General features: G+C 47.2%; 1 protein-coding gene across 43 annotated transcripts in view; it reads right to left on the reverse strand.

Annotated features, from left to right (window-relative positions):
* Tcf7l2 (transcription factor 7 like 2) overlaps positions 1-20,243 on the reverse strand; it is a 212,906-nt gene extending 192,663 nt beyond the window's left edge. For 20 of the 43 annotated variants that reach the window (XM_042689161.1, XM_042689160.1, XM_042689156.1 and 17 more), the window contains exons 1-4: positions 19,505-20,226; positions 19,123-19,189; positions 18,775-18,899; positions 6,183-6,251 (exon numbers count right to left, since the gene is read on the reverse strand). In XM_042689161.1, coding sequence (XP_042545095.1) covers positions 6,183-6,251; positions 18,775-18,899; positions 19,123-19,189; positions 19,505-19,693 — 450 coding nt within the window. In that variant the 5' untranslated portion in view covers positions 19,694-20,226. Of the gene's footprint in view, positions 1-6,182; positions 6,252-18,774; positions 18,900-19,122; positions 19,190-19,504 lie in introns of all 43 variants that reach the window. The other 23 variants (XM_042689169.1, XM_042689188.1, XM_042689165.1 and 20 more) reach the window with 3 other exon arrangements.
* Positions 20,244-21,870: the final 1,627 nt, after the last annotated feature.

A 21,870-nucleotide genomic window follows, 5' to 3' on the forward strand; every position in this document is an offset into this window, starting at 1 on the left:
TGCATGAGCTCTGGGTTCGATTCCTCAGCACCACATAAGCAGAAAACAAAAAAGCTCAAGTGGCGTTGTGGCTCAAGTGGTAGAGCGCTAGCCTTGAGCTGAAGAGCTGAGGGACAGCGCCCAGGCCCAGAGTTCAGGCCCCACTACGGAGCCAAAAAGAAAAAGAAAAAGAAAAAGGAGTCAACGTGGATACTCTCCAGTTTGCACCCTTCTTGCCCTGGTTCCAGGACCCCAACCCTGGAGGAATGCACTGGTCACCTCGGTGCATCATAGTGGAATTCTAGGACCAACCAGAGGAGTTGAGTTTTGGACTGGATATTGCAAGTATTAAGACAGGAGAGAATGCAACACCCGCTTGCAGCCTCCACTGCTCAGCTGTGTAAACAAATAAAATGGTCCATTTCTTCTGGATCCTCTCCTAGTTGCCTTTGCGTGTATACACACACACACACACACACACACACACACACACACACACACACACACACACACAGAAACCACTTCATATCTTCAAAGGAAAAACAATCAAGAAAGGTCTACACAGTTTGTTTTTGCTGTGTGTGGTGGGTTTTTTTTTTCCACCCCCTCTAAATCATATCTGACTTAGTGTTAAAACATTAACTTCTGGCCAAAATACTCTTAAAACAAAGCTTAATTGGTTGTGAAGTAGCCCTTCTGAAAAAGCTAGGAAAACATCTTCTGTGGGTCTTGACCTCGATTCCAGCACTGCTCTGGAGGCTGGATTAATGATAAGAGGAGGAGGTTGGAAGTGCTGCCTTCAGAATGGCCCGGCCCAGCGATGCCTAAATGCTTATCTGGGATCACCTGCCTGGGAGGCAGCTCTGTTTTTACATATCTGCTAATTTGGCTCCATCTATACTGGTGGGGCCTAAGTCATCTTCTTGGGAAAATGGAGTTGCGGAGGAGTTTCTAGGGGCTGGAACCAGAGGCCAAACCACTGCATGAAGGGCCAAGCACTGATGTAGGAGCCAAACTGGCCTCTGATCACACCTCAAAATGTCAATCAAAATGCTATTGCACAGGGCTGGGAAGGTGGCTCAGTGGTACAGTGCTTGCTTCACATGCATGAGGCCCTGGGTTCGATTCCTCAGCACAACATAAGCAGAAAAAGCCAGAGGCACTGTGGCTAGCCTTGAGCTGAAGAGCTAAGGGACAGTGCCCTGACCCAGAGTTCAAGCTTGAAAGAAAAAAAAAATGTCATTGCACCTCCAAATGTCACTCACATTTGTCACAGGTAAATCACCAATGGCTACTACGGGGTGTAGATTTCAATGACAAAACTCAAGAGTTCAGGCATTTGTCAAAAGCCAGTACAGCTGGGTGCTGCTGGCTCACACCTGTAATCTTAGCTACACAGGAGCCTGAAATCTGAGGATTAGGGTTCTAAGCCAGCCCAGGTAGGAAAGTCTGTGAGACTTTTATCTCTAATTAACCAGCCAAAAGCTGGAAGTACAATTGTAACTCAAGTGGCAGAGCCTCAGCTTTCAGTGAAAAAACCCAAATGAGAGTACAAGGTCCTGAATTCAAGCCCCCAAATCACACACACACACACACACACACACACACACACAGCCATTACCACTCACTTCCCCAAGTCCACTCCTAGTACATGAACAGCGACAGATTCAAGCGATTCTCTGGAAAATTACGTTTGGGGTTTTGGGAGTTCGGGGGGGAAGGGGAGTTGTTTTTGTTTTTGTCTTTTGGTTGGTTGTGGTACTTGAACCCTGGGCCTGGGCACTATCCCTGAACTTATTTTGAGCCATAGCACCACTTCTGGTTTTCTTGTGGTTAATTGGAGATAAGAGTCTCATGAACTTTTCTGCCCAGGCTGGCTTCAAACCACAATCCTTAGATCTTAACCTCCTGAGTAGCTAGGATTACAGCTTAAAATTTTGTTTGTAAGAGGAAAAACCAAATAGGAAGCAACCCAAATATACCACAACACAGAAAGCAGGAATGCACTGAAGTACATTCCTGCATGAAACATTATCTGGCAATGAAAAAAGAGAAAACCATCACTACCCACCAAAACATAATATGAGCAGGAGCACCCCTGAAATGTTACATTGTATACAGTTCCACTAATAGGAAGCCAAACAATCAGGCAAAAACTAATTCACTGTAACAACGTTTGCTAAAGACTGGGGAGACAGCCAAAAGTCAAATGACTGGGAAGCCATTGGAACCAGAACCAGGGAGACCAGAGGATTGTTCTTTACCAGAGGTGCCAAAGTCAGCTAATATCTGTATTTGCTGGGACACAACCACACTTACTCCTACAGGTTTATCTTTGGATGTTTTGGTAAAGAAAATGTATGTCCTGAAAGACCTAAAATATTTATCTTTCTAACGCCCATCTCCAGTTTGACTTGGGTGATGAGTCTCAGAGATGCTGGAAGTTCATACTAGGAAGTTCATCCACTTGGGCCAAATAACACATGTGCTGGGCTGTATTCAAATCATACTTCAGTGACACTTCCAAAGAGGCAGGGGTTTGGGATAGAGCTCAGTGGTAGAATTTGTGCTTGTAAAAGGCCCTGAGTTCAGTTCCTCTCTCTCTCTCTCTCTCTCTCTCTCTCTCTCTCTCTCTCTCTCACACACACACACACACACACACACACACACACACACACGCACATAGAGTAGAAGAAGTGAATTAAATAACTGTGGGAAGGGGGTGGAGGGTTTAAACCCTCAAAATTTTCATTCCAGTTATAGTTGTCCATTTTGGGAGAATATGGCCATCTACGTTTATCTTTTCTAGAACTGAAGGAAGGTAGGTGATTCAAGTCAAAAGCGGGGAAGATCTATCTCAACATGGAAATGGGACCAGATCCAAACCTTTTATGAGTGTGACATGCACACAGAATCCCTCAGAAGCCATTCACACGAACAGTGCACTTGGCCGAGTCCCCAGATTACAGGAGCCATGGGAAGGAAAAAGGCTAAGACTCATGTGATGCATGGTGTCAGACTACTGGAGGTTATTTTAGGATAGAGCTTAGGAGAGCAACAGGCTCTCTCAGGCACCTACTAACATACTGTATTTTATTTCATTTATTTATTTATTTTGTGCCAGTCCTGCGGTTTGAACTCTAGGCTTGGGTACTATCCCTGAGCTTTTCTTCTTTGCTCAAGGCTAGTGCTCTACCACTTGAACAACAGCACCACTTCTGGCATTTCTGAATCGTTTATTGGAGATAAGGGTCTCACCGTCTTTCCTGTCTGGGCTGGCTTTGAACTGTAATCCTCAGTCTCGGCTAGTAGCTAGGATTACAAGTATGAGCCCAGAAACACTATATTTATAAAGGTGAAGCCAGTTTTAAGTTTCCAGGGGAGAAAATCCCACCTTGACTGGCACGTTTGCAGTTCAGCCTCAGATAGGAGGGTGGAGCAAAAGCTCTGGCACCACACACACATCAGAACAGCGCCACCCTTTCCTTGAACCCCGCCCCCTCCCAGGTCGCTGCTGAGCTGCCCAGAGGACTCTGGGAACAATTTCATTTTGTCTGAGATTCCCCCCTCTTTCCCTTCACTTCTTTTGTCTGGGGCCATTTTTCCTTTGATGGTCACACTAAAATTACAGCTCCATGCCATTTGGCGTGGCCTCGTGCTGGTCTATCAGACACACAGAGAATGAACACTGAATGCATGGTACTTGCTGTCTAATAAAATGTCCCTCTGTTTGCCCACATGGGCATGAAGCCTTCGCAAAGAGAAGCAGCAGAGAACAATACTACCTGTTCATGGAGGAATAGTGATGTTTTCAGTCCTCCAAACAATGAGCTCTGTAATTTACCCCATCTTCCTCCTGAGAGAGAGCTTCACATGGCCCGTACGGTGCCAGGTGGTTTGGAGAAAGACGAACTGCTCCAGCCAAACAAGGGGCACTTCAACGCCGGGTGTAAAGACTCACCAGCTGGTCTGGTCTCGGCTGTCTCCCAGTGACATGGCCCCGGCCAGCCTTTCCACACCAAGATAAGCATCAGCACCCTATTCAGCCTCGACAATTCCCACACCCCAGGCAGCTAGGTTTCCAGAGCCCTCAGGACACTGGCTCTCCACCCATTCATCAGAACATAGAGGAGGTACCTGGTCTCTAACCAATGCCTGGGTCTAAGTGCTAGTCTGAAAGCTAGACTTACTAAGCCATCACCAAAAAGGAAGGAAGTGGCTCATGCCTGTAATCCTCAGACCTCAGTCTCCTGAGATCTGAGGATCTCAGTTCGTAGCCAGCCCTGGCAGGAAAGTCCATGATACTCTTGTCTCCAACTAACCACCAAAAAGCCACAAGTAGAGCTGTGACTTGAGAAAAAAATAACCTAAGGGACTGTGCCCTAGTTCTAAGTTGGAGCCCTAAGACTAACACACATACACAGACACACACAGACAGACAGACACACACACACACACACACACACACACACACACACACACACACGGAGGCCTGCAACGGAAGTGTGCCAGAAAGAATTGCAGCACAAAGCTCACAACACCCCAGTCTTGGAACTAGCTAGGGGGTGGATGGTGAAAGTCAAGAGTCACACTTTCCCCTTAAACACATACACAGTAACCAGCAGCGGCACAACCAGAAAGGTAAACAAAATATTCTTAAACTAGTTACTTGAAATCAACCCAGAAAGACCAGAAACCCACCAAAGAATGGCTGTGGCTTACATTTTCTTTTCTATTATTTTTTGACAGTACCTGAATTTGAACTCAGGGCCTCCTGCTTGCTAAGCAAGTGCTCTACAACTTGAGCCATGCCCACAGCCCTGACTCACACTTATTCCCCTCCTCCTCCTCTTCCCCCTCCCCCTAACGGTCAGGCCACAGGGCTTAACTCCTGGGCTCCGCCCCTGAGCTTTTTCACTCAAGGCTAGTACTCTATCACTTGCTTTGAGCCACAGTGCCACTTCCAATTTTCTGGTGGTTAATTGGACATAAGAGTCTCACAGTCTTTCCTGTCCAGGCTGGCTTGGAACCTTGATCTTTAGATCTCAGCCTCCTGAGTATTAGGATTACAAGCATGAGCCACCAGCTACATGCTTTTTTTTTTTTTAACTAAGTAGTGTAATTCCATATCTAGGGCAAATGGCTATTTCAAAGTCTTATGGATGAAGATAGAAATTTGAAATGGCAAAGCCTTGTGGCAGGAGCTCTGTAAGACTGAATGCATGTGTGTGCACATGTACGTATACACACACACACACACACACACACACACACACACGTAACCTGCAAGAGCTTCCTAAAAGAAAGAGAACAGCAGGATAGTGGAAATCCCCACCAAACCGACACAAGAAGAGAAGAACTGAGAGCCAGACTTCCACACCACAATTCACAGTTCCAACAGCCTCCCCACCAAGGGTTAATCCAGAACACTGAGAGTTCTGGTCCCATCAGTTACCCATGCGCGCCCCAGCACCGCAAGGCCAGGCAGACAGAGGAAAATTGTATTAGTCTCCCTGCACTATTGCTTTCTGCTGGCTTCAGTTCAGCCCCTAGTCTATATTAGTCTGTGATTTGTTAGCCTTTGGATTTAAGAGAATGGAAGTACTACGCGAGCAGGAAACAGGACACTCATCAGAAGCTGGGATCTGTCACCTTTCCCTTCCAGCACTTTCAATGGGACCAAGAGAAACCAACATTTCAGGGCCATCAGGTCAAAAGTGATATTCTTAGCACTGCTTAGCGTGATTTTGAGCCACCGGAAACGACGCTCTTGGCTGTCACATGGTCTCCTCTCCCGTCTGCCCTCACTTCATTCTTCCTGTTCACATTTTGTCATCACGTTTTCCTTCCAAGTCAAAATCCCTCCCAAAGCCAAAAGCAGTAGCCAAGCTCTGCCCATGATGCCTGATCAAGATACTCATAAACAGGTTTCTCTTCCTTTCTGATTCTTCAAATCATTCCAACAGCATTTCTTCTACCCTTTCTTCTTTTCTGCTCCACAACTCCCCCAGTGATTCAGCCATACCACCACTACCACCATCACCACCATCATCATCACCATCACCATCATCGTTATCAAAACACCATCATCATCATCATCATCATTATCATCACCACCATGTAGGTCAGGGAGGGGCAGACAATAAGACACGAGAGACCTACACATTGATAAATCAAACTTCAGAATCTCTTGTGGTTCCTACCTGAATTGCAATCTGGTGTTCAATCGTTTTGTACGCAGAGTAATGTGTGCTGCCGGACTGAAAATGGAGCTGTAGGAAAAAACCAAATCAAAGCGTTCTGCTGATGTCACAAACTACAAGAATACATCTTAAGCAGTTTATGAATAGCAGACAACCCTCCCTAGATTAATCTGTAGCCTTGGCATTCAATCAAGACCTGCGTACTTTTTATTTGTTGCTATGGATAAGATGATCATACCAATCTAAGCTTTTAAAAAATAAAATAAAATAAAGCATCAATTCAGTAAGCAAATAAGGGGAGGGGGACAGGAATGAGACTCAATGACATGAAAAGAGAAGACTGATGCCCACTAAACATAAAGGAAGCCAGTATGCTGAGCAAAAGGCTGAAGAAACACTAACGGGGCAGCAAGAAGTTATCAGCATTGCGACATGAAGGGGAAAGGAGACACAGAGGAAGGGTTGTGAGAAGCCCCAGATTGCAGCGAGTAGAAGCCCCCTCTCCTCCTAGTTCTAGTAACGGGGCCTGGCCTCTCCAACACAAATCTATTTCTGGGAAAACAAATGTGTCTGACAGAACGCAGGGGCCACCCAATGCCTTATACATTCTTTCACAATGACTCAGCTGTGGGCCCAGGAGGTCTGTGCAGCCCGCATTCTAGTAATCTGCACTTCCCCAAAGGGCGTCAAGGATTGCCCAAGAGCCAGCCACCAGTCTGCTAAGAACCACTCCTTGCTAAATCACAGGCTTACTCAGCCTCTCCCCAGCTCAAGGCCAAGTCTCCTCACCCCAGCCTTTCCCACTGTAACCCCTACAGGACCACCCAACACAGAAGGGAATATCCCCACTATAAAAGGGATACCAAGATTCCTCACTACATTCTTATCCCTGCCCCCCAAAGAGCACTTACTAATCTGGAGATCCAACTGAGTAGAAAAGCAAATGCCCCCTGAGGGTTTGGTGTCTAAACAACCCACTTGAGGATCTCAGCAGTTATATGAAAATTAAGTTGTGATGTTTCAAGGAGGAGTAATCAGATGGTACCCTGCCTGACCCCCATCCCTCATCCCACAGAAGGCACAAGCAGTTCATCTCTGCATACACAGAGGTACCACAAACTATTGCCCGAACACTTCCCTGTCACGACAAACAAAAGCATCATTTGGCCTTCAAGTGAGATTCAGAGCCAATCAGTTCTTATTGTTCTCTTTGAAAGAAAAGTCTCTCAACCAACCCAGTTTGTCTTTTCCAAAAGGAAAACAACAACAACAACAAAAAACCTCCTAAAAACTTTTGAACTAACTCAAAATATGCACACCTGAGTACTAGTCAATTTTTTAAAAAATCTATGCCCTTCCTGAGATGAAACAATGCATTCATTTCAGGATACAGTGGGTTCTGAGATAATTTCATCTCTTCCAAATCAACAGAGATTATCTCTATATCTATTTATATATACATATGCATGTTATGTTTATACCAAAACAGATTAATCAAAAATAAAAAGAAGAGCAATTAAGGGGGAGATGTGTGTGTGTGTGTGTGTGTGTGTGTGTGTGTGTGTGTGTGTGTGTATGTATTGTGAACCTGTCAAAAAACTACACTCCCTGAAACAGGAAACAAAAGTGAGTGCTTTTGTTTGTAGTGACAGGGAAGAAGAAGCCCCTCACCCTTCTCACCCCTATACACAGCCCCCTATACACCTATACCCCCCATACATCCTCTATACCCTACCACCCCTATACACACAGCCTCCACCCACCACCCCTATACACACAGCCTCCACCCACCACCCCTATACACACAGCCTCCACCCACTCAGAGGCAGTCCATCCAAAGTGAATCACTGACTAAGGAAAGCAAATTTGTACGCTCTTTGTCTCCTTGCTCTTTTTGTAAAAACTGCCCGTCAGAAAGCAGAGATGGCACACAACATGGTGACAATTCCTCAGCGCCTTGAAACAAGGTTTGTGCCTGGGACAGGTCTCTCTGCAAGCTTGACATTCTTAGCCAGAGAGCAGCTCCTGTGTGAGAGGAGGTGCTCCTGAGCAGAGTGGGTGACACTAACAACTTGTCTCTTCTCTTTTCAGCCCCGAGGTTTGTTTTATTCTCTTCTTTTCCAATTGCCCGATTCAGAGCTTAATGGAAACTTCTCCAAGCTTTTCTTCCCACAAATCCTGTGGAGCCCTTGGCAATCTGTACTCCAGTAACCACAGGAATCTTATATTGTCAATTAAAATGGAATGGACACCTGATAGCTAAGGATAATGTCATGGAAAATAATTTCATACAGTCACAGTCTTATGAATCAATTAATAAAACTGTAGCTAAGCCAAATTCAATTCTCACTTGTCCAGTTCTATTCTTAAACGCCCCCCCCCTTGCCTTCCTCATCACTAAATAACACCAACAAAACAGAAGGAGGAAAAAAGTGCAGCTGCAACTTTCTGAACACTCTGCTCACAGAGAAGCCTTCCATCACACACACACACACACACACACACACACACGTGTAAGTGCACACACAACACCCACTCCAGGCAATATAACTTCCTGCAGGTATCCAACAGCACAATAAAAGCAACTCATTCTGTCTAAATCAGATCCTCACTTCCAGCCAGTAACTATTGGGTCTCACAGAGATTTCCAAGCTCCACTACCTCCAGCTACAGCAGTGAAGGCCTAAAGTTTTTCTCATTATTTCTTTGGGTTTCCACCTGTCCCTTTTCTGAAACGTACACTTTTCACTGCTTTTGTCTTCCCCATATAAAACGCAAAGATGCTTGCTGATGCATAGTCCAGCTTTTGAAGACAAAGGTAAAAACACAGATCGTCGGTAAAGACTTAGCACTCTAAACTGGAATGATCACGTCTCTCTGGCTCTAAAAGTAATAAGGAAGGAGAGATCAAGAGCTGGTTTGACCCCCTGACATCCTGGGCTTTGGAAATGGAAGGGAGGTGAAGGTCTGGGACAACAAGGCTGGGTTGAAGAACCAGGTGCCCACGTGACTCGTCTCCTGGGGCTGCCCTGCACCACTCACCCAGGAGTCTTCAGGTCACTTCCTCATCCAGCAACTGTGGAATCTCAACCTGGACATGTGCTGTGTACTTCCCCCTCTGCTGAATACCCAGGAAAGCCACCGCAAGAGCTGTCCAGAGGACTTTCATTTCTTCCCTCCCATGAAACTCAGTACCATGACATTTTCCTTTCCTGGGGTTTTATCAAGTTCATCCACTCATCATTTTACTACAACTCCCATTGACCCTCATCTGTCCAGAGAAGAACTGAACAGGTCGCAGCACACAGCTTGCTCAGTTCATTTTATCATGAACCCACTTCCCCGGTTACCATATCCTGTTTTAGTTCTAATTCGTACGACTAAATCTAAAGCTGATACCCCTGATACAGGAACACCAGAAATATCCACCGATGGAAGAGGAAACTGTTTCTTTCAACCGCAAGAATCTCATGTTCCAAGACACCACCAAAAAAAAAAAAAAAAGAGCTTAATGTTGGTTTTTCCAACATGAACTTAACTTCCAAGGGCATGAAGACGCTCGTGCCAATTCATCCCAATAAATTGGGAAGCGGTAGAGCACTTACTTTATTTTCAGAGTTTTATGAATTGTCTGGCTTTCACTTTTATGTGTTTAAAAAAAATAACAGATCCATGTCCTAAGAGGTTTTGGTTTTCTTAATTTTGTTGGGGGTTTTTGGTCTACTTTTCCTCTCTAGCCTTCTATGAGCCTCTTGAGGTCTAATTTCCATGTCATTAGCTCAAAGGACAATATATTTATTACTGTATCTGAGAGCTTTGCTTATATTATCAGTCATGGGGAGGGGAGGCGCTGAAGCAAAAAAAAAAAAAAAAAGCCACAGACCATCATATGCATAGCCTCACCCCTGGTTCTTTGTGAAGAGCCTTTTTCATTTAGTAGTGAATAAAACTCTTGACCAGGACTGCTTGTCCTCAAAAATGCCAAAGCAGTGTTCTGACTTCGAGAAGGAGAACAAAACACCAGGATAACTATTAAGTTCCTAGATGGAAGCATGCATGCAAATAACTAGAAACTGAGCAGGGCACTGGTGGGCTGATGTCACTGATCCTAGCTACTCAGGAGGCTGAGATCTGAGGATCCAAGTTCCAAGCCAGTCCAGGCAGACAGTCTGTGAGAATCTAATCTCCATATAACCAGCAGAAAGCTGGAATAGTATGGGTGTGGCTCCAATGGTAGAGCACCACCCTTAAGAAAAAGCCAATCAAGAGCTAGAGGCCCTGAGTTCAAGCCCCAGTCTAGGCACAAAAAAAAGAAAAAAGAAAAGTATCTAGACAGAACATCTGTAGCATCGCATTCTAAGGCCAGTTTTGCCTTCAGAAAATCATCTGCAACAGAACTCAGTCTGTAGACGTAAGGACAATCTCTCCTACCGTATCAGTGTCTATTACCCTCATGTCTATTTACCCTCATTATTTTTTTTTTTCTTTTCCTCAACCTGAAACCATCAGTTATGAGTCAGAAACCGATCATTAAGTTTTACAGCTTCCATACATATCCACCTACTCACATTTGGGGAAAGAAGTATTGACTTGCAACATTGCCTGAGACCAAAATCCTCTAAGAAGGAAAAAAGGGGGGGAGGAGGGAATCGCTTCAAGAAAGTTTTATCTACAGGTCTCCAAGGGGAATGTTAACATTCGTTGTTTCTCTGCTTCATGCTATACAATCTCTAGGCAAAAAAAGTAAGCTGAGGTTGAACCAGGCTGATGGCAATAGGTCTTTCTGGATTAAGTGTGTGAGATTAAAACTAGCCGGTTTTCTTTATGCATCAAAACATAAAGTTCTTCAACTAGAGGGGAAAGTAAGTGCATCGTGTTTCCTGCTCTTGTATAACAAATTTCTTAGCAGAGGGAAAAAAAAAAATATGTGTGTGCACTGAAGTGCTGAGACATGTTCTTAACACGGCGTATTTCATTAAAAGTTGCTCCACTACTAACACTCTTAAAATGATACACCATCATTTCCCCACTTAGCAGTCACAGGGCTGCAACTCATAACGAATTAATTTGCATTAATGTGGGTTTCATGTGTCCTTCTTTGGGTATGCCATTGTGATTCAGGCTCAATAAAACTGACATGACAATAACACAGTGCCTTTTTATTTCACTTTCCAAAACAAACCAACCTACCCAAAGACCCACACAGATTCCTTCTCCAATTTTTAAAGCATTTTCCTAATATATTTAGTACATCATAATTGGCCCAGCACGCAGGAATCTAGTTATCTGCTCAGTAAATATTTATAGCATCATTCTTTCCCATTCATTCTGCATTTTCTTAGAGAATCTCACTATAGCTTACATCTGCAATTCATTGACTTTACAATTTACCACATGTTGGGATGGGAGAGGTCTCAGCTCCATTTGAATCACTACACAAATATGCAAGTGATTTATCGGTTTCAAACTGAACACTGGAAGAAAGGGACTCCACTTTTCCTGAACATTACTTCTTCTGGCAGACCATGAACAATTACAGTTCATACTAATTAAGCTCTGTAAATGTGCTGGGCCTTGCTAATGCCTACCAGGCCCCAAATTTATTTTCATGATGCCAAACTTTGGCAAGCCGTCTTAACTCCTTCGGAGCTGATAGCTGTCAGTGGTTTCTCTCCCCCCGCTGCAAACAGACTTACACCCATCTGAGGCCACTCCGTGACCAAGGGAAAAAAAAAGAAAGAAAAGAATAAAATATAACGGGCGGAATTACCTGAACAAAATCAGATGTGCCTAAGGAAGAAAAACCTACCCTGGGAAAACCGATGAACACCAGGGCTGATAACCCGTTCAAAGATCCCTCAGCCTCATCTTTGTAATGAGCTGTTAAGGGATTCACATCAATCCCTGAGGGCTGGTAAGTTTCTGCATTCCATTGATTAGAAAATAAAACCTCGGATGGAGTTGGATGGAAGGATCTAGCTTGCAATAACAGAGCCATCAGCTTCTCTAGATGCTCAACAGTCACCCACATTTGCCTCTTCCCCAACCTCCACCGCCCCCGCCCCCACCGCCTCAGAACTATGTGGTCCATTTGTAACAGGCGCACCAGAACAGCCCACTTTGGAAACCAAACTTAAAAAACTTAACTCTCTCTCCCAGTCTGGTCTCCACCACACCAACGATAAAGCCCCAGCCAGACTCCCCACCCCTCAACGCCAGGAGTAACTGAGAGGAAACAGATTTGGTGGCAGATAGAGGAACACTTTGGGTGGGGACAGGATTGGAACCAATCTCTGCTGAGCAAAGCAATGGTTTTCAGTAGCCCCTCCCACAGAACTCCAGCCCCTCAGAAAGAAAGAAACTTAAGCCCTCAGTTTCAAACTTGTGCACATACATGCGCATGCACACACACACACACACACACACACACACACACACACACATAGAGGCTTGGTCCCATCTCCTCTTTCTCTAATCTTTCCTAATCAAGCATCTATTCTCCCATTTCTGTTTACTTGTCTCCTCCACATTTATCCCAAATAATCTTCACTCCTGTCCCCAGCTCAAGCCTGGACTCTTTTTTTAAATTCTTCTCTAATAAATTCTTGTGTTCAATTCTCCTCACCCCCTCACTTTTTGTTTAAACCCTCGGAGTAACTAGAGCACAATGCAACGTGGGTCGATTTTCTCTTTCAGCCTGGTGGAACATCATATAAATTAAAGCACAGTCTTTCCCTATCAGGTTTCCGTAAGTATTCTGAGAAATACGTACGATATTTTGGAGACTTCAAGAGTAGTCTCCGAAAAGGGAAAGAAGGGCTTCAGAGAAAGAATGAGAAAAGAGGAGACCAGAAGAATAGGGTAGTGAGGGCGACATAAACCCCCAACGCAGAAAGGCATGGATGCCCTTCTCCCCAATTCCATCCCTGAAAGTTCTCTTTATAAATGTGTATAACAATAGCCTCCAGGAAAACTACAGGTCAGCTGCCAAAGGAGGGGGGGAGGTCTGTCTCAGTAAACTCACATTGCAGAGGTGGGGGCCGGAGGAGAGGGAGGGAAATCTTTGCAGAGCTCCCCCTACACCTCATTGCTTATAATTAGTGAGAGAAATCTGAGCCACTGCCAACGTCTGCGGACCTTGAATATTATAAGGCCAACGTGGCGTCAAATATCTTAACATTCATAAGTGTTATGGACTGTAAATAAAGCCTGTGGATTTATGACCCAGTGAGGCTGCCGGGGAAGGACTGGGGTGCGTTTCTTTCAGCAGACCTGTCGAGGTGCAAGTTTGCCTTTGGTTGTAAAATTAACCATTTCCTTCACAAATGGGCTCAATTAGAAGTCCAAGTTGAAGATTTACTTGCATGTTGGCTAATATCTACTCCCCTGAAGAAACTCAGAAACCCACCTCTCACTCTTTCCCTCTTCCCCCTCCCTCTCTCACACATACACTCAAACACAATACACACACACACACACACACACACACACACACACACACACATACTTTAAAAATAATAGAACGCTGGAGAATTTGATTCACTCCTTCCTTTTTAAAACATTGAAAATATGCCCCCTCCAAAGTATCACTAAGACAAAGATAGTATCTAATTCCACTACACAGATTCAAAAAGCTTGCACCTACTTCCTTGGAAACTGCTTATTTATTTGGTAACTCTATGATTTTTTTTTTCCCCTGCCTGAAGTCTTGTCCCTTCCCCCTTCCCCCAATATAATGTCATGTACTTCCTGTGTCAGAGAGAGTATTTGCTAAATCCAGGTTGTCTCATACTTAACTGCCAATAAACCAACTTCCACATAACTTCCAGACAGCTGGGGGAAAGGTCCTAGGAGTTTTAGTCATGGTCGAGAAACATGCGTCCACACAAAAATCTGCAGCTGTCCTTTCTCCACTAGGCATTTTTAATGTGATTCAGGTTAGGAGGGGGCTGATTTCGAGAAACATCTGACAAAATGCCAAAATCCTCAGAGCTACCTTCTCGGTTACCCACGGTGTGTGTGAAAGGGAACTTACAGGAGGATTTCTCAACGGAGAAATCTAGGCACTTTTTGCACACACCCGGGTACCCTGTTGGATGGGCGAAGGCATTCGGATCCTGGAAAGACATCTCCTGGCATCTTGAAAAGCACAGCCCCCTCTGCACAACTATTAAAATGCCAGTTTTCTAAAGCAAGTCTTGTTGTGTGTGTGTGTTGGTGTGCTGTGCAGGGCTGCAGCGATCCTGCATGACTAACAGAATAGCATTCTTGCTCTGCAAAGCTCCCAGAAACCCTCCTGTAACTTCTCACAGCTTGCTAAGAAACAGAAAGCTAACTCAACTTCTAACAGTGACTCTAAATGAAATCCCTATCAGTAAAATTAAAACCAAGGTGGGAAATCTCCTAGTCAAGAAGGGACCGTTTTCCTCAAAAATCTTTTCTTCCTCAGAGATATGGGGCAACAACAATCAAAGCTTCTTCCTCTAAGTAGTGAAAAGTTTAAAAAAAAAAAAAACCACTTCTAGATAAGCACTTTAGGCTTCCAACTGCTAAGAGTTTTTTTTTTTTTGGGGGGGGGGAAACGGGTGAAGGGGAGGCTTTCCGCAATCTCCACAAATTGCCAAGTACTAGCATATTAAATTTATAATCATTAAAATATGACTTCTTGGGTGAATGTTGAGCCCATAATCCATACTGCAGACATTAAACCCCAACCTATAAAGATTAGCATGGAATTAATACTGTTGCATTGAGATTGAAATCTAAACATGTTCGCCATAAATATTTCTGAAGGAGATGAAAAACAATTAGCATAAATACCAAAGAAAGGCAAGAACACCTGTTCTTTTTCAGGGCGATAAGCATTTTATTGTTCTCTATTTAAAATGTAATGACCTGTGTAATTACAGTAATATTACATTGTTATGGAGGGGTTTGGAATGTCACACTTTGAAAAGTGTTGTCAAAACAATCAGGGGTGAAGGTGGGGGGTGGGAAGACAACAGGGAAGGACCAACATTAACCCTTCACACTCCAAGGTCTCAATCTTTTGTATTACAAAGGATTATGTTGTTTTTCACAAGCAAGAAGAGAAGTTGCCTGGTTAAATAAAACCCCAATGAATAGGCCCCTCTTGGTTTCCTTTAAATGCTGGATTCCAAGTTCAAAAATGAATTCAAGATGCTGCTTATTTATCTGTGCAGCCTAGTAGCAAACAGCTCAGTTGAAAAGCAAATAACTTTGGATAAAAGAGGAGGCAAGAATTCTAATAATACCAACGGAATCTTTATAAAGAGAAATTTCAAACCTAACTGGGATTTTCATCACTACAGTACAGTTCTATTTCTTGTTTGCCAGGAAAAGGGAGGGGGGGGAGGGAGAGAAATGTAAAACTACTCTTTCTTTCCTATCAACTCTAATAAGGTAATAGTATTCTTATCTTTCATATACCCATGTAACAATTCTAATATTTGCAGTTTGAACCCTTCCCGTAGACTTAACTGGATCTCTCTTTAATGCCTTTTGAATCTGAATCTGTCCTTTTAAAAGCCATTCCCATTACTGTATCAAAGGCTAAATTAGGGTTATGTGGAAATCTTTGTCGTGTTAAAATAAAATTATTACTACCAAGCTTTCTGGCGTCTCTAGCAATTAAAGCATTATTCTTGAGATAATGTATTATTCAGCATAAGCCCATTTAATGATACCCCTTAATTCTTTACATTCTTAAACAGAGAAGCAGAAATCCGAGTTCCAGAGATTTTGGTTTTTAAAGGATGCAGTTGTTTTACAGGTAGGCTCATAACAGAAAATGAAACAAATTTTAAAAAACAACAAAAATAAAAACAAAAACCACTCAGCAAGGAGGAACAAGAAGAGAAGCAAGCATGCCGCTAATTTGTCAATACACCTTGACCTCAAAAACCACCCCATAAACCATGAAGAATTTCAGAGGAGCTTGGAATGACCGCTATCCTGCCTATGGATTCCTCCAGAAGCTGAATCAAATCTGGAATTGCAAGCTGGCCCAGGGATGGAGGGAGACACAACAACCTGGGGTCCCCTGGCTACAGCCCTGCTTCCCAACCTAAATAAATAACCTTAATTCTGGAGTGCATCATCTAACCCAGGAAATGGAAAGGAAGGAGGAAGAGGCAGTGTACAAAGATGTCTACTGATGTTTGACATGCAAATACTAAAACTGCCTACTGAGTTTAGAAATGTCTCCTCAGACTCAATCTGAAGTCACAGCACAGGGCCACCTGCTATGTACACAATTAAAATAACTAGCCGCCCGGCTATTCCTATAATGCCCACAAAGGGAACTGAGCATTGGGAGTCTTCCTTTTCTCACCAGGAAATCATTTATTTGCCTTTAACAATTTCCCAGCTTCCTAATTACAGCACAACACAACTGTTCAAGTTTTAGGCGATGGTAGGGCAAGACTGCCAGCAGTCATAGACCTAGAGTTTGAAAAGAATCAAGAAAGCGAAGAAGCCTGCCATCAAAGCTCAATAATCAGATGACTAAGTGGATTTTAAAATCGCAGTGAGATTTCCATCCAAGGGGAGAGAGGAAGAATTCCCAGGATTACTTTGGAATGTTGCTTAGCCCGGTTTCGTTAGTTCACTGAACCCTCCGATTTTGAGCCAGAATCCCTTGTAAGATGCCCACAAGCTCGCAAGAAAAACAAAACAAAACAAATAACCAAACCCTGCGTCCCCCTGCAACCCCAGAGCAGGGCCCCTGCCTTGCAGCACGAAAGAAAGCTCGGCCCTGCAGGAGGAGGTCGGGCTGGTAACCACTTCACCGGATTTCCCAGGCATGCAGAAGCCGGGGTCTGGGGGGCAGGGGGCTGTGGGGGAAGGGTAATCATTTCTCTTTACGAGCCATTTAAAAAAAAAAAAAATGACCGGTCTGGCATGCCTTTGCCATTCTGCTAGGACCAAAAAGAAAAAAAAAAAAAACAAAAACAAGTCAAACCTGATAGTTAATATTTTAATGCTTTAAAACACTTGTTAGATCGGATCGACTCCAGCCCGCAAACCCTGGGCTATGAGACCTGAATCCACTATTGCGAACAGTGGAGGTATTATTTCAAATTGCCACCTAAGGTTACAAAAAAAGAAAGAAAAAGAAAGAAGGAAAAGAAAAGCCCAAAGTAGTGTATGTACATAGGAGATCAACCAGACAAGATGCAAAAATGGCAAGCTGGAGACGCTGGACCCAAACGCGCCCTGACCGTCCAGATGCTTGTAAATCCAGGTTTCTGAGAGGCCGTGGATAAAAGGGGGTTCTAGGGGCGGGCAGGGGGCAGAGGCCCGAGGCCCGCGGAAGGAGGGAAATGATCTGCGAGGACACAGGTCAGCACGCCGGGCGCAGCGCTGCAGGAGGCGCCCTGGGAGCCCAGCACCCTGCACTGCCCTGGGGTCCCCCAAAGTTGGGTGGCCGGTGATCGGCAGCCCACCCCCTTGAAGGAAAGAAAAAGACATCGTGGCCTCCCACCCCCGCCCCCCGCACTCTTGAGCCTTCACATTAGGGTCTCGGGTCACCCCCGAGGGCCCTCAGAGGGCCTTCCCAGAGACCGGTGAAAAGCAGGCCCGGCGGCGCCCCATTTCCTTAGAAATACATCGAGTCCGCACGGAGGAGGCCATCCTCGCTCAGTCACCGATCCAGAACCTCAACCACGGAGGGGGAGGGCTCCCCACCCCGCACGCAGCCCCCGCCGGCCCCCTGTGCGGTCCCGCAGCCGCGCCGAGTCCGCCAAAAGCGCCCTAGGCGCTCGCGGCCTGGCCTGGTGGCCAAAGAAAAGGGCGCTCGGAGCTCCCAAGTTTGCGACGGGACCCGCCTGGGAAGTGTGACCTTCCAGTGGGGGGGGGAGGGAGGGGGGAACGGCCGGGTGCCAGGGATCGCCCCTAGAAAGCTAAATAAATAACCGCCCCGAGAAAGACCGCGCCGTGGCGCCGGCCGGCCCCGGGCCCGGGGGCTCCGCGCGCTCGCCGGCTCCGCCGCGCAGGAACGCCCGCAGGAAAATGCACACGCCACCCCGCGCCCCGGGCGCCTGCAGCCGTGCGGGGCGGGCCGGCCGGGCGGCGGCAGCCAAGGGGTTAACCGGGGAGAGCCCAAGACGCCACCGAACTGGGAAGCCAAAGAGAGAGAGCGGGGAGAGAGGGAGAAAAGAAAAGAGCCACACAGTCATCCTTCTCAGAGTGAAGAAACAAACAACACCCCCGAAGGGGGAGGGGGCCAGAGCGCCCAGGGGGTGGGGGAGGGGTGGGGGTTAAAATAAATAAATAAATAAGGACGTTCTCCTGATTCCCCCCCCCCCTCCCAGCCAAGCCCAGCTTGGAAAGAAAGAGCTCCCCAACATCGCGAGGCAGCAAACTGAAAGCAAGAACATGGCGAAGTGCAAACACATCCAGTCCACAAAAGGCAGAAAAGTTTGGAGAGTTTCGGGCGGCCTGGGCCGCGAGCGGGGGAGGGGAGGCGGGGGAGGGGGAGGGAGGGGAGGCGGGGAGGGGAGGGGAGGGGGCAGGGCAGGGGCCGCATGCGGGGCCGGGGCGGGCGGGGGCCGCGCGCACTGGCACTTACGGTTCGGGCGGTGGGTGAGAGCGATCCGTTGGGGAGGTAGGGGCTCGTCAGGTCGGGGATCATGATGAAGGGGTAGCCGGGATACGGTGGCCCCTTAAAGAGCCCTCCATCTTGCCTCTTGGCCGCTAACATGGCGGGGCGGCGAGGGGACGGCGGCGGCCGCGCGGAGCGGGAGAGAGCAGGAGAAACTTTTTTAGAAAAGTGGCCCCCGGGGCCCGCGCGCCCCGGCTCGGGCCGACACCGGACCGGACCGAGCCGGGGACGCGGGGAAGGCCCGGGGCGCACGCAGCCGCCCCCGGGGCGCAGCTCGGGCAGCCGGGGAGGGGGGCGCACGGGGGGTCTACTCACCTTCCTCCAAACTTTCCCGGGATTTATCTCGGAAACTTTCGGATCGAGGCGGAGGCCGTCTTTCCGCCTTCCCGGAGGGGCAGAGGTGGTGGAGGGGGCGAGGGGCAAACGCCACGCCGAGGTGGGGGGGTGACCAGGCGAGGGGGGGGACGAGGAGTCGACGGGTGGCGGGGATGGGGGGGGGGCAGAGAAACAGAGTTACAAGTTTTGTTTTGTTGTGTTTTTCAGCCGTGGCCCCGCACGCACTCGCCGGCCGGCCGCCCGCCCGGCCCCGCATGCGGCGCCCGCCGCCCCCCGAGCCCCGACTTCTCGCCTCCCGGCCACATTTGCCCAAACCCAGGGAAGAGATGAAAACCCCGGCAGCCCGAGGGGCTCTTCCTACCTCGGAATCGGAGGAGCTGTTTTGATTCGTTTCTGATTCATTGACTAGAGACGACTTGACATCAGCTAAATCCCTCTCCGCCGAGGAGTTTTCCGAGCTCTTCTCCTCCTGCTCGCCCTCGTCTTTGAAGGAAATCAGTTCGTCGTTGGCGCCTAGGTCATCTCCTCCACCGCCGTTCAGCTGCGGCATTTTTTTTTTTCACCCACCAGCAGCAATTTTGGATGAAAAATGAAGGAAGAAGAAAAGCCAAAAAAATAATCAACCGCCCCCCCAAAAAAAGTTTTGTTTTTCCCCCACAAAAAAAAAAAATATTGCCAGAAAAAGACGAGTCCAAGGTGAACTTTTTTTTTTTCTGCTTTGGGGTCTTTCTCTCCTGGGGAGGGGAAAAGAGGGAGGAGGGGAGGGGAAGGGGGGGAGATCTTCTGCACGCGTGAGTTTGGATTTCTTGTTTTCTCTCGTTCCCAAGGATCCGATCAATGTGCAAAAAAAAAAAAATAATAAATAAAAAGGGGGGTTAAGGAAAAAAAAACACCAACAACAACAAGAAGTCAGCTATAAAGAGCAGAGGGGGGGGAAGCCGAAGATACAGGAGGAGCTCGTGCCGCTCGGATTTGAGTGAGTTGAAGTTAGACTGAGAGCTTTTCAGTTCAAAGGCGGCGCTGATTGACAGATAGAAAAAGGGGGATCGAAATCCGGAGGAACGGAGTAGTCTGGGAGCGGAGATTATTGACAGGGCGAGAGGAACACACTCGCCTTAATGAGATGCCGGGGGCGGGGCCGGGCTGGTGACGTGTGCATAAATAAACAGCCGGGGTGGGCGGGACGGGGGCGGCCAACAATGATCCTTTCGGGCGCGGGGAGAGGGAGGGAGGGGGGCGGGCGGGGAAGGGGGCGCGGGAGGCGCGCGCGGGGCGGTGGGGGGGGGGGGGGAGCGGCCTGCGCGCAGCGCGCGCGCCGGGAGTCGGGCCCGAGTGCGGGACTCGCTCCGGGAGGGGGGGCGGATTCTGAAAGACAATGCGGAGTGGGAGAGGAGGGGAAAAGGGGTGGCGACCGAGTCAGGAATCCGAGCCCTGCGAGGCGGAAGGAAAGCCCACTTGGGGGGCGGGGATGGGGAGAGGCCGGGGGGGTGGGGGGCGGGGGAAGTGCACTTTGGAAATAGTAGAAATAAGTCTCCGGGAAGAGGGGTGGGGATGCCAAGGGGTGCGTCCCGCGGCGCGATCTGCCACCCCGGGGCGGGACGTGGCACCCGAGGCCGAGGGCACCGGTGTCCCCTGCGCTGCAGAGGCCGGGCAGAGTTCCCGGTCCCCGCTGCAGGGAAGGGACCCCGAGCCCGCCCCCCGCCCCGCTTGTGTTCAGTGATGGTGAGTCGTGTCATTCCACGCGGAGTCCCACCAGGATAAAAATGTCGACATGACTTTCTTATCCGAAAACACACACACACACACTGAGGGTGTGAGGGCCGCTGGAAACGTCCTTAAGGAGAAATAATACGTGCTTCTTCTAAATGTTAAGTGTGAGTGTGTGTGCGCGTGTGTGTTTAAACTGACGTTGGAGGCGGTAGGCAGTGATCGAGGAGTCAAAGTCCTCTCTGACTTTGGAGGTGAAAAGTTGGGGCGTTAACAGCGCCAAGGGAAAATAAAACTGAAAGTTCTCTGAGCCGGTGAGGCTTGGGGCTGCAGCCTTCCTCCCAGGGGGTCTGAAATGAAATCCCCAAGACCGACCCGGACCACATCACCCAGAGGTAGATGACCCTGGCAGGAGATTGCTAACCCAACCACGCTGGAAGAACTCGGGAAAGAGCGGGTGAAACTTGGAGTTCGAGACAGGTATCTGTCGATCCATTAGGCACCCCTAGGGGAGCAGATTGATTGGCTGCAAAAATGGGGAAACAAATTATGTTAAAAGGACAAAAGCCCAGCTCCGAAAACACAGTGTTCCTAAATGATGGAGCCAGAACATTCGTTTTCTTGTAAATATCCAGTGAGAAGGAGACTGGAAGCTACAACTTGAAAAGAGGACAAAAACCACCAGAAAAAAAAAAAAATCAATGGTGATTAGCCAATTGCCTATTAGGAAGGAACATGTTGGTCTGCAGTCTATACTGTAAGTTATCCCACCTTTTCCTAAAAATTCTCGCACATTTTTGAGCTGGTCCATCAGTGCCTATCTTTCCAAAAGAAAAGCAGATTTACATGGAACAGAACATTTAGGGTACAGCAAAACTTTTATAGGCTAAGGTCTTCAAAAGAAGACTACTAAAAATAAGGATACCAAGACAGACAAGGCCAATGAATTCCCCAGCACTGGAAACAAAACAAAACAAATCACAACTACATTTGCACAGGAAAGAGCAAGATGCAGGCAAC

This window comes from Dipodomys spectabilis, unplaced genomic scaffold (assembly GCF_019054845.1).
Source record: "Dipodomys spectabilis isolate Male_0828 unplaced genomic scaffold, ASM1905484v1 ptg000125l, whole genome shotgun sequence".
Classification (NCBI taxonomy): Eukaryota; Metazoa; Chordata; class Mammalia; order Rodentia; family Heteromyidae; genus Dipodomys; species Dipodomys spectabilis.